Genomic DNA, 12132 nt, shown 5'->3' on the forward strand with positions numbered 1-12132 from the left:
ACCTTAAAACTCTGTACCACAGATTAGAGATTACTTTGAAATCATGTGAGGATAGTTAACCTCCCATATTGAATGAATGCAGTGTCTCTCTGCCCTCTTAAAGCATTGCTATTCTCATATTAACAGAGTCAAAAACTAAATGATTTTGTCTTGTGCTAAACATTTGGCAATAAACTGTAATAACAGTGGAAGTTCTCAAGGAACCATCAATATCTTTTGCAATATCTGTGTATTGTGTATTAACTGTAATAACTATAACTAATACCGTATTTAGCCGTGGAGATTTGCCCAAAAGGACAAACTGAGAGATGAAATATCTTCTCACTTGTTTTTGAGGGAACTCCACGTGTTGCTGGTGGAGCTCCACTTCCAGAAGTCCCTCTGCTCCTGCAAGCCTTTCAGGCCCCCGAATAGGTACATGCAGCCGTGGCTGCCCACGGCTGAGTGGCTGTGTCTGGGGCCGGGGCCCAAAGGGCCCTGCTGCTGGGAGCCATTCAGCAGAGACCAAGCCATGGAATCTGTCACACACACAAAATGCAAGCACTTCCATATTAATTACTTTAAACAATTGCAACATATTAACACATTCTTCATCAGTTTCCTGTGTGGAGAGTTACATCATCTTTGCTATCTCTTTTTCCTCTCTCTTGTCCTCACTCATACGCTGCTCTCCGTTACGGCTCGTTCTCCTTGCGTGACCACACGGCACCCTGCCATTCTTGCTTTTCAACCGCAGCCCTACTTGCATATTTTGGTGCTGTTCTGGACCAACGTTGAAACATGACTAAAATATTATATAATAAAAGCAAAACTAGACATGCAGTACTAATGGAGGATTTGAAATGTGGGGAGCAGGGTCATCATTCATTTTTAGCACACACGCATGAACGCAGACACACACACACACACACACACACCAGTATACCGTGTGTACAGTGTTGCACAGTTAATGCCCAGTTACTGTAATGTAAGCGTTAGTCATAGGCTATGTTCACACTTGCCGTCTTTTTGTAAGCTGCCAGCGTCGGTTTTAAATGACAATCCTATGCCTTCTGTATTGCCCCCCCGCTGTGTGAAGACAACTTAGTTTAATATATTCACACTTAATTAAAACAAACTAACATAATACTTCAAATAAGGCTTGATTCAAGGTAAAACATTGTGCAGGGGAGATGAGAAACCAGACTAAGGCTTTTAAAGATACCACCCTTCTGAGAAAGACTAGTTACACAAAGAAGGGTCAGAGGCTTGCGAGCCGGAAAAACCAAATTCTGGTCCAGCCAATCCCATGGTGTGTTATGGAGCCAGATATGTTTGCATTGCTTTGGGACCTTTGGTGTTCATTTTGTGAATTGTCACTTTAAGGGAAGAAACAGGAAGTGCTTCACTTCTAGTTCCATCCTTAAGCTAAGCTTTGTGTGATGTTGCATAATGACGCAACACTTTCATTTCTATGTCCTTTTGTTCTTTGTCCACAGCGTTGCTCTGGTTGGTTGGAGCGCAATCCTATTGCGTGCAGAGAGTATTTGAAAGACAACCATTTATCCCGCCCCTCGGATTGAGCCCAGCAGATGGTGGGTTGCCAGATCCAACATCTTGATGATGTGGGTCTGACTTGTTAGGCTAGCCTTAATGACTAACTGTCGCTAATCCCCACCCACTCCCCAAGTTGCAATAAGGGAATATTTTCCTTTTTTAAACAAAGTGACTCCAAAATAACTGGATTTAATGTGGTAAGAATGCCCCCTGGGCCCCATCCCTAGGGAGGGTTAGGGTTAGGGTTCAGCTGGGAGGAGGCCTCGGGGAAGACCCAGGACTAGGTGGAGGGATTATATCTCCAACATGGCCTGGGAACGCCCTCGGGATCCCCCAGTCGGAGCTGGTTGATGTGGCTCGGGAAAGGGAAGTTTGGGGTCCCCTGCTGGAGCTGCTGCCCCCGCGACCTGATACCGGATAAGCGGAAGAAGATGAATGGATGGATGGATGGAATAGGTGACAACTAATCAACTAATTGATTAATATTTGCAGATGTAGTTCCAACATCAACAAATAAAAGATGGAGAGAGGCTGCGTGTGTTTTACTGTGGATTGGTCTTGTTTTTACTGACTATTTACGCTGCACTAATGGCTGATAACATGAATAATACAATATGTACAAAAAACAACAACACACTGGGTTGACCTGGGACTATTTGATTTGTTTTTTTACCCCGGTTGAAAAGCAAGAAATTCCCTCAGTACAACAGTATATCGCAACCCCCTTACGAGAGTAGCGTAAGTTAGAGCGAGTATGGCAGGGTGCCTTAAAGCGTAACTCTGGCCAAAATGCAACCTAGGTTATTTTGTGAATGTACCTGAGTCACACTTTAGTTTAAAAGTGTATTTAGGACAGAAGCTCCACTTTTAAGATTTACCATATTCTTGTTTTGGGTCAAATGGCCTTTTGAATGGGTGACCTAGGTAGCATCAATATAGCTATTTTTAAAACACTAAGAAGACTCGACACAACATGAAACCTTGCTCAAGTATCTACACATGAACTCGAGCATTGAGAACATTGTTGGTGTGGCAGCGACCGGAAAAACCAACTGCTCAAGTAAGTCGGTCAAAACCTTTTATTTTTGAGTTAACTCTGAACACAAACAATGTTCTCAATGCTGGGTTCATGTGTAGGTCCCCTGGTGAGACTTTCAGCAAAGTTTCAGTGTTTTCAGTGTAGTGTTTATTAGCTATTTTGATGCTATCATAGTAGGGCCCCTATCTCTCCCATTCAAAAAGCCGTTTGACCCAAAACGAGAATACGGTAAATCTTAAAAGTGGTGCTTCTGTCCTAAATATGCTTTTAAACTAAAGGTTGACTCGGTTACATTCACAAAAATAGGTGGTGATGGCGTTGATGATGTCATCGCAGCGGTAGTGGCATGTGGCGGCGGTACTGGGTGCATCCATGAGTGTTTTTTATGATAAAAGCCACTTTAAACTTACCAAAATCCAAACTCCAAAAGTCCTGCGAGGATCCTTTGATGTCCAATAACCCTCCATACAGCAGCATGGCAGACCCGAGCAGCACAGCACTGTGTCCCTTTCTGTTGGTTGGCATTCGGCTCTGCACGCACAAACACACCCAAGAAGACACAAACATCGAGATAACGGGCTATCAAACAAAAGAAACAGGACTTTATTATCACCAGCAACTTGAAACTTCAAAACCCTCAGTCTCCACATGGACTTTACTTACCTGTGCATTGGTGTCTAAGTGACTAATGGGAACACAAATTATTGAAACTGGTCCAGTATTGAGCAAGAACACTGTAACCAGCAGCAGTAAACCAGACTGTTTTGTAACCCTTTAGGGCAAATGTGCGTCATTAATTTTTCGTCCACTCAAAAATTGTGTTTTTGCCACTAACAGGCTCAGATTAATACAGAGATAGACCTTATTGTTAAAGAGTAAAATCCTATTTTTCTCCATGACTTGAAACAGCTCTGAAATCGCCATTGCCAAACCAACCAGACTCCATTTAAATAATCACTACTTTTAGCGTGTATAGAGCAGCATATCTCCACATGTAAATGGGTGAATTAAGGGTTTATTTCAACCAGACCGGAGCAGTGATTGTTGGAAGAATGGAAAGATGAACCAAGACGGCTTGTGATTGATTTGATTTGTTTCTGTCCACTTTGCATGAAGTGACTTCAACAAAGATAAAAAAAATACTGTTTATTTAAATGGAGTCTGCTGCGTTGGGTGATGGTGATTTCGGGGCTGTTTCATGTTAAACTAAAAGGATCTTAACAGAGAGGCCTATCTCTGTAGGGATCCTTTCCATAATGTCAGTGGTAAAAAGTAGTTTTAGTGGAAGGACATTGACGGTGCACACTTTCACATTGTTCCATTGCAGCCTGTTTGGGCTCACTTAATACAAAGATTTTTGTTCCCATCAGTTACTTAGACAGAAAAACATGGGAAAATATAGTCTAGGTTGAACAACCCCTGCAAGTATCCTTTAAAGTTTCTATATTTCTTTCAGAGGTTTCATGGAGCCACCAGAATTTCAGATCTGATGTCAGCGTGAATTTGGGGGCTCTCTGTGTGCACACTGAGCAGGGTACTCAGTACTGAACTGAACAGGCCATGCTGTGTTCAAGACAACGGGGAGCTGATAATTCTCTGATTTGCATGTTGAGAACAAATTCATACTTGAAATTCCTCTTCAGAAACGCTGGACGTCCTGGACGCAGTTACAGTTCTTTGTCATACAAACACGTGACGTTTTTGAAGATAAACATGAAATCACTCATCAATTAATGATGTTTTTGCTTTTGGGTCAATACTGGGTCTAGGGTCTAGGGTCGGGCATTGTTTGGATTTTAACGATTCCAGTTCCGATTCTTCTTGTGGATTCCGGTTCTCATCAATCAGAATGGAGATGCTGATTCTTCGAGGGGTGGAGTTGTCACAGTCTTATTTCACTGATAAGAAGGTTTGATTTTGATTCAATGGTGGGTTGCAGTGTTACAGAGCTTTTTCAATGCAAAATAAAGCCATACTAGAGCTAACTGTGCTCCATGGCTGCAGCACAACAAGCACCTAGCGCTGCGGAAACCAAATCTTAAATTTTGGTATCATCGGTATATTAAACTTGGATCCAATGATCAGATTTGAAAGCCAAATCCCCCCAAACGATTCCAAATGAGTCCATTAAAGAACCAACCCTAGTGATGTCTTTTTTTCTGATGTTTGAGTTTCCTGCTGAAATGTACAAAAAGAAACTACAAAAAACGAAAAGGTTTTTTACGAGTACACGTGCAAAACGTGTCATTCGTTTCTCTTTTTTGTTTTGTTTTATGTATTTAAAACAGGATCTAATCTTTTACAGGTGTTGTCAGGAGGAACACTGACACAGAAACTTGGCACGGGGAAACCAGAGTGGCTTGAGATCATCTGGAAATACTTCAAATGACTTTCATATGAAAGGCTGTTCTGTACCTGGGGGGAGCTGGTCTTTCCCTGGCAGGGCACCCACTTCTGCTTCGCTGAAACACACGCAACAAAGGAATATGAAAACAAAGTAGAGCTCATGTGACAGTAAGGAGCTACAGATGTTGAGCTTCACTTCGAATCTTATTGTTACGACAGATGTTCTGATTTGTTTCTTTAATATAAGCCATTCAGCACGAAAAAGGATGAAAAAAAACCACTCAAGGAATCTTTGTTGACTCGGACAAAAATAACTGATTAGTTGCTTAATCGACAACCAAAGCAACAATTACAGACTCCCAAAGATACATTTTTCGTTACCTAACTCCCCTTTCACTAGGCCCTGTTCTCAGATTTAACAATGTCGTGTGTGTGCTTAATTCTTAATTTCAGTATGTTTTATTTTAGTTGATAAATTATCATTTGATCTGTGTAAAATTACATAGTGTTGCAGCAATTTACATTTTCATATTATGTGGGGTGCTTGTTGTTTTGGGTGCACACACACACACACACACACACACACACACACACACACACACACACACACACACACACACACACACACACACACACACACACACACACCACAGTATATATTTAATAAGATCATTATTTCTTGTTGGGTAGACTACTGTAATGCGCTTCTTACTAGTGAAGACCATACAACAGCTCCAACTCATTCAAAATGCTGCTGCTAGATTTCTGACACCAAGAGGAGAGAGCACTTTACTCAAATTCTGAAATCCCTGTTAGGGTAAATTTAAAATCGATTACAAGGCCCTACATGTTGCCTATAAGTCTTTCAGTGGTCTGGGCCCTAAAAACATTACAATACGTGTCATTAAGCTGACGCAGTTATCCAAAGCGACTTACAATGGCTATATATATATATATATATATATATATATATATATATATATATCAGAGGTTGCACGCCTCTGGAGCAGCTAGGGGTTAAGTGTCTTGCTCAGGGACACATTGGTCGATGTATCGCAGTGGGAATCAAACCCGGGTCTCCCACACCAAAGGCATGGGTCATGTCCACTGCGCCATCACCACTAGATTGCCGATATGCTTATTGAGTAGATTAAAGACCGTTCTTTTCTCCAGTGCTTTTAATTAGGGGTGGCAGTAGCTCAGTCCGTAGGGAGTTGGGTTGGGGACCGGAGGGTCACTGGTTCAAGACCAAAAAGTACGGAGTGTGGATTGGTGGCTGGAGAGATGTCACTTCACCTCCTGGGCACTGCCAGGTGCTCTTGAGCAAGGCACCGTACCCCCCAACCGCTCAGCTGGTTCGGCTGGCAGCCCCCCCACCCTGACATCTCTCCATTAGTGCATGTACAGATCCTGAGCATGTGTGTGTGTAGTTCAGGACTGTGTGTGATAACTAACAAAGTGTGGACACAGAGTGTAAATTGTAATTTCCCCATTGGGGATCAATAAACAGATTAAAAATTAAATTAAAAAATTAGTCTTGTTTGAAGGGACTTTACTATTTCTTTTAAACTTTGTGGCACCTTTATAAAATGTGTCTTATTGTATATCTGTTTCTGTCTCTAAAGCCCTTTGAATGACTGTATGACAAGCTTCTCTATAAATAAATTTGCCTTGCCTATCTGGGTTCAGTGTGCTGTTTGAATATGATTTTTTTTTTGTGCCAGTTGTTGCACTCCAACAGCTTCCTGGAAACGCCCAACCATCGGCCTTGGCATGAGGTGAGGGCTTTCACAACACAAGTGGGACATATAAACATGTTCTTCAACAGTTTCCTGTGTGCAGAGCGTGTAACATGACACTGAATCATTACGTCCCATGTTTTGGTACTGTCCTGCATGTCCTGTTTGTGTCACAGCTCACCGCAGACAATTTACCACAGGATTAGTATTTTTTCAGTGTAAATGCCATTTTTATGTTACTTTTTGATTGTACAGTTACTTATCCTTATTTTAAAAATTGTATTCACAGCTAAATGTAAGGTCGGGCAAACTTTTTACCGGCTTCACCTACAGTTGAGAACTATATTTTCACTGGGGCGCAGAGACGGGGGCTGCAGTCGCAGTTTAATGTCCCAAATTCCCCGCAGCGTAACCCCATTTGTACAGGTCCTATCCCCCAACCAATCGGCTATCCTAACCATAACCACTCAATGTCAAATGCCTAACCCCAACCCATTGGTGGGTCTTGGTGTGGACCATGGTGAAATTTGGGACACTATTGCACGCAAACCCTTGAGTTGACATGCAACAAGTTCTGTCCTTCGAGCCTGAGCATTTGCAGACAAGCGCTGATGTTAAGTTGTATCGTGCATGCACCTCCACAGTCAGACTCACCGATGTCAAATACCCAGAGGGGGCATCTCTGCTCGTTGTACGCAGAATCCAGCATGCCTCCAAACACGTACAGGAAGCCCTGAAAAGGTCAGAGCTGGTAAACGTGTTCCTGACACACTGACACACTAATTTGTGGGATGTGAACAAAGATAGAAGCTTTCATATGCTTTTTCAGGGTTCCTGCAGGTTTCACCAAGGCAAATTCAAGCCTTTTTAAGACCATTATGAATACACTAAGCCCTAAATTCAGTGTTTTTCAAGCTAAGTATAAGCCAAGAATAAAGTCTGTTTTATGTCTGGGGTACAATCTGAAAGAGACTGGCACCAACGCCAAAGCTGAATGGCTGCAATGTAAGTTGGTCTCATTTGTAGTCGTAACACAGCGAAATTATATTGGCAATAGCGAAAGAAAGAAAGACAACACTACATAATTTAAAAGAAATTAACACGTTGAGGTAGCGTTGCATAGACGTAGATTTAAAACCTAAAACACTTTAGGGTATTTAAGACTCTTTAAGGCCTGGTATTTTAGACGTTTTTGAGACCCTGTGGAAACCCTGTTTTTATGCCATTTAAAGCTTGAAAGTGTGTACCTCATGAGCCACCATAGAATGTCCTTCTAGTTCTTCTGGTGCAGCATCACTGGTGCAGTTTAACTCTGTCCACTCGTCACAAACTTAAATGTTGCACAGAATGACATGTTTAGCCAGAGATCATGCAACACAGCTCACCTTTGTTTTCTTTTTTCATACAGGGCAGCTTTCTACATGTATAATGCATCATATGAAATGCAGTATTATTACATGGCTTGGTTGAACTCTAATGTAGAATACGGTCTGTTATTTTCTTGATAACAGAAGGAAAACGAGATGAATGAGGACATAAATGTCAACATAAATATTCCTAAAGAAGCCAAGGAAGCAATACAATCAGATTTAAATTTAAAAAAACTCCCATTTATATCAATATATGTAATAAGCACTGATTCAAGTCCTTATCACCCTGTCGGGGTTGTATTGGCTGTAACAACCGCCCCGCTCTACATTATCCCTTCATGGGATAATGTCATCCAGTAGTAAAAGCCCAACTTGTTGGCACTAAAGTCAAATGTGTGTTTAGCCCTTACCCACGCTGTACCTCCAGAAGTCCCTCAAAGTGCTGCTGTCTCTCCCTCCCAGGATGTAGACATGTCCACCGTAGCTGCAGCAGGCATGCTTGTAGCGGTCACATGGGGCCTGGCTGTCCTGGAGGAGCCGAGTCCACAGGCAAGGACTACTGTGACTCATAGCTTGCATCAGCTGCTCTCACTGGACCATTTTCTAAAAATATCAATTAGATATGAAGTACATTGGTTTGGGGTCATTAGTCTAACTGTAAAAGTTGGGAAAAGTAGTGTCCAACTGCCATATTCCTCATACAATAGTCATTTCCCAGTGGAGGTCTGTAACAATAAAACCACAGCCTGTCTGTCTAACTTCCCCTCCAAAAACACCCTGTGGCTCAAATCCACCATGTATACCAGCAAACAACTTCCAGGGGACACCCTGCTTCAGCACTCTATAAAAAACAATCCCGATGAGAAAACGACCTTCAGGTGCCTTGTAAGTCGACGTTATGGATCTCGGAACAGGAATAGAAGAAAACTATGATCCAGCTGGTGAAGCCTCATACAATGACAAGCCTGCCATATGGCACGGCGAGCCATTGGGTGTTATACAGTAGAGGACAGTGTTAGCTTACGGGTGTAGAGAGCTTGGCTCCTATTGGTGTTCAGCTGGGACTGCTTTAGACCCACAGGCCCTGGTGTGGGGGGAGAAATACACTGCCATAGAAAGACTGTGAAGCGTGGCTCGGGGGAAAAAAGCTCTCCAGTGGCAAAATATTCTAACGCAGTTGGCTCCTTTTAACCATACAGTCATCATTATTCATCTTTGGGTTGTATTTTAAAAGACTTTTGGCAAACACTAGAGTCAACCCTAAGACTAATCTCAACTACAGTGGGCATCCTACATTAAGTGAAATAATGATGTGACATTAGAAGTTGTGGATGTGTGTATTAGGGGACCACTAAGGTCTATATAAAATAGACGTCAGATACAGTATTAGGGGACCACTAAGGTCTATATAAAAGAGACTTCAGATTACAGTATTAGGGACCACTAAGGTCTATAAAAAATAGAATTCAGATACAGTATTAGGGGACCCTAAGGTCTATATAAAAGAGACTTCAGATACAGATTAGGGGACCACTAAGGTCTATATAAAAGAGACGTCAGATACAGTATTAGGGACCACAAGGTCTATTAAAATAGACATTCAGATACAGGATTAGGGGACCACTAAGGTCTATATAAAAGAGACTTCAGATACAGTATTGGGGACCACTAAGGTCTATATAAAGAGACTTCAGATACAGTATTTGGGACACATAAGGTCTATATAAAAGAGACGTCAGATACAGTATAGGGGACCACTAAGGTCTAATAAAAGAGAGTCAGATACAGTATTAGGGGACCACTAAGTCTATATAAAAAGACTCAGATACAGTATTAGGGCCACTAAGGTCTATATAAAAGAGACGCAGTACAGTTTAGGGGACCACTAAGGTTACATAAAAGAGACTTCAGTACAGTATTAGGGGACCACTAAGGTCCATATAAAAGAGACTTCAGATACAGTATTAGGGGGCACTAAGGTCTATATAAATAGACTTCAGATAACGTATTAGGGACCACTAAGGTCATATAAAGAGACTTCAGATACAGTATTAGGGGAACACTAGGGTTATATAAATAGACTTCAGATACAGTATTAGGAGACCACTAAGGTCTATATAAAAATAGATTTCAGATACAGTATCGGGACCCAAAGGTCTATATAAGAGACTTCGAGCAGTATTAAGGACCACTAAGGTCTATTTAAAGAGACTTCAGATACAGTATAGGGGACCACTAAGGTCTATATAAAGAGACTTGAGATTCAGTATTAGGGACCACTAAGGTCTATATAAAAGAGACTTCGAACAGTATTAGGGCCACTCGTCTATATAAAGAGCTTGAGATTCAGTATTAGGGACCACTAAGGTCTATATAAAGAGACTTCAGATACAGTATTAGGGGACCACTAAGGTCTCATAAAGAGACTTCAGATACAGTATTAGGGGACCACTAAGGTCTATAAAAAGAAACTTCAGTACAGTATTATGGGACATAAGTCTATTAAAATAGACTTCAGATACAGTATTAGGGGACTACTAAGGTCTATATAATAGAGACTTCAGATACAGTATTATGGGACCACTAAGGTCTATATAAAATAGACTTCAGATACAGTATTAGGGGACCACTAAGGTCTATATAAAAATAGACTTCAGATACAGTATTAGGGGACACTAAGGTCTATATAAAATAGACTTCAGATACAGTATTGGGGAAACTAAGGTCTATATAAAGAGAGGACCTTCCGTACAGGATTAGGGACCACTAAGGTCTATATAAAATAGACTTCAGATACAGTATTGTACTACACATAGACTGTTGTACACTGGGCAGCTTGTACAGGTATATGTGATACATGCTGTCTATGATACCAACACACAGGCCAAAACACAAACAGAAGGAGACAATACTGGCATTTAGCATTGTTGTCAGAAAACATAGTATCTCCAGTTAGTATGTGTGATGACACATTGGGCTCATATTTTGATTTAATACAGTCCCAGAGCGGGGACGTCGTGCCAGTGAGCAAACGAACGATATACGACATATTGCCGCCGCATTCTGATTACATCGCGACGACGTATGTGTGTTACTGTGGTAACGTTTTCATGTTACACCTTTAAACTGTTCAAACGGCTTGATACATACTTAAGTGACGCTAACGTGACGCTAACGTGACTTAACATTTGCGGTCGAGACGGCGCTTTCGGTCAATACTACCCCTGAATGGAGGAATGAGGCCCGTTAATTTCTTACGGCTCGGTTTCCAGCGCAACAACCCAACCACCTATATTTAGGAGTTAACTTGATATAACATTAAGTTATGACTAGGTAGTCACATCCGTCAGTGTCTCGCGCGCAGACTTGCTATAACGCCAACGTTAATAACGGTAAAGTCGAAGAGGAAACGAGGAGATGAACTTTTCTCGAGCTTCTTTGTAGATACTGACGCTATTCGATGCCTATAAGACACACGACAGCATCTTTTTCAGTGCCCTAAACTTTTTATACTTATAAAAGTGGGTGACAGGCATTTCATGTAGTAAAAAAATGCGGTTAACATATTGTGACTTACGATATGCTTCTCTTCGTCGGATTGTTGTCTCTCTCTCTGTAAACGGGCGTGTGCTGCATTCAGGGTCGTCAGTAAATTTGAGCTCTTAATTGGAAAGTCCTGTGAATAACTTGTTTCCATACGATAAACGACAGTAGACCGGTCATTCCCATTCAAATCAACACAACGTTAAGAATACCTTCCAATTAACCAACAGACAACCAAAACAAACGTTCAGGGAACGTTACCACAACAAAAAACGAACGTTCGCTGGGAACCAAAAATTGTTAACTGGGAGCAGGGATGTCAAAGCGTTGGAGACGGGTATGGCTGCAGCCTGGAGCGTCCCATGTCATCCGTCCCGTCTCCATACTGAGGTGTCCAACGGTAATCAAGAGGGTCAAAGTTACGAAATCACGAATAATTTTCCAGACGAGTCACGGGTAAATTCGTGCCCAATTTGTTGCAATCAATTGAAAACGTAAAAAAACTGTTAACAAGTTTGCCATAAGCTACATATAGTTGCTCATTGTCTGAGTTATGCTC

General features: G+C 41.6%; 1 protein-coding gene across 4 annotated transcripts in view; it reads right to left on the minus strand.

The window, feature by feature from the left end:
- Window positions 1–11865, minus strand: part of klhdc3l (kelch domain containing 3-like) — a 14532-nt gene extending 2667 nt beyond the window's left edge. The window contains exons 1-7 of one of the 4 annotated variants that reach the window (XM_032529370.1): window positions 11608–11865; window positions 8452–8633; window positions 7908–7990; window positions 7315–7393; window positions 4991–5037; window positions 2986–3106; window positions 326–518 (exon numbers count right to left, since the gene is read on the minus strand). In XM_032529370.1, coding sequence (XP_032385261.1) covers window positions 326–518; window positions 2986–3106; window positions 4991–5037; window positions 7315–7393; window positions 7908–7922 — 455 coding nt within the window. In that variant the 5' untranslated portion in view covers window positions 7923–7990; window positions 8452–8633; window positions 11608–11865. Of the gene's footprint in view, window positions 1–325; window positions 519–2985; window positions 3107–4990; window positions 5038–7314; window positions 7394–7907; window positions 7991–8440; window positions 8634–11607 lie in introns of all 4 variants that reach the window. The other 3 variants (XM_032529368.1, XM_032529371.1, XM_032529369.1) reach the window with 3 other exon arrangements.
- Between the last annotated feature and the right edge of the window lie 267 nt (window positions 11866–12132).

Source organism: Etheostoma spectabile, chromosome 11, assembly GCF_008692095.1.
Source record: "Etheostoma spectabile isolate EspeVRDwgs_2016 chromosome 11, UIUC_Espe_1.0, whole genome shotgun sequence".
NCBI lineage: Eukaryota > Metazoa > Chordata > Actinopteri > Perciformes > Percidae > Etheostoma > Etheostoma spectabile.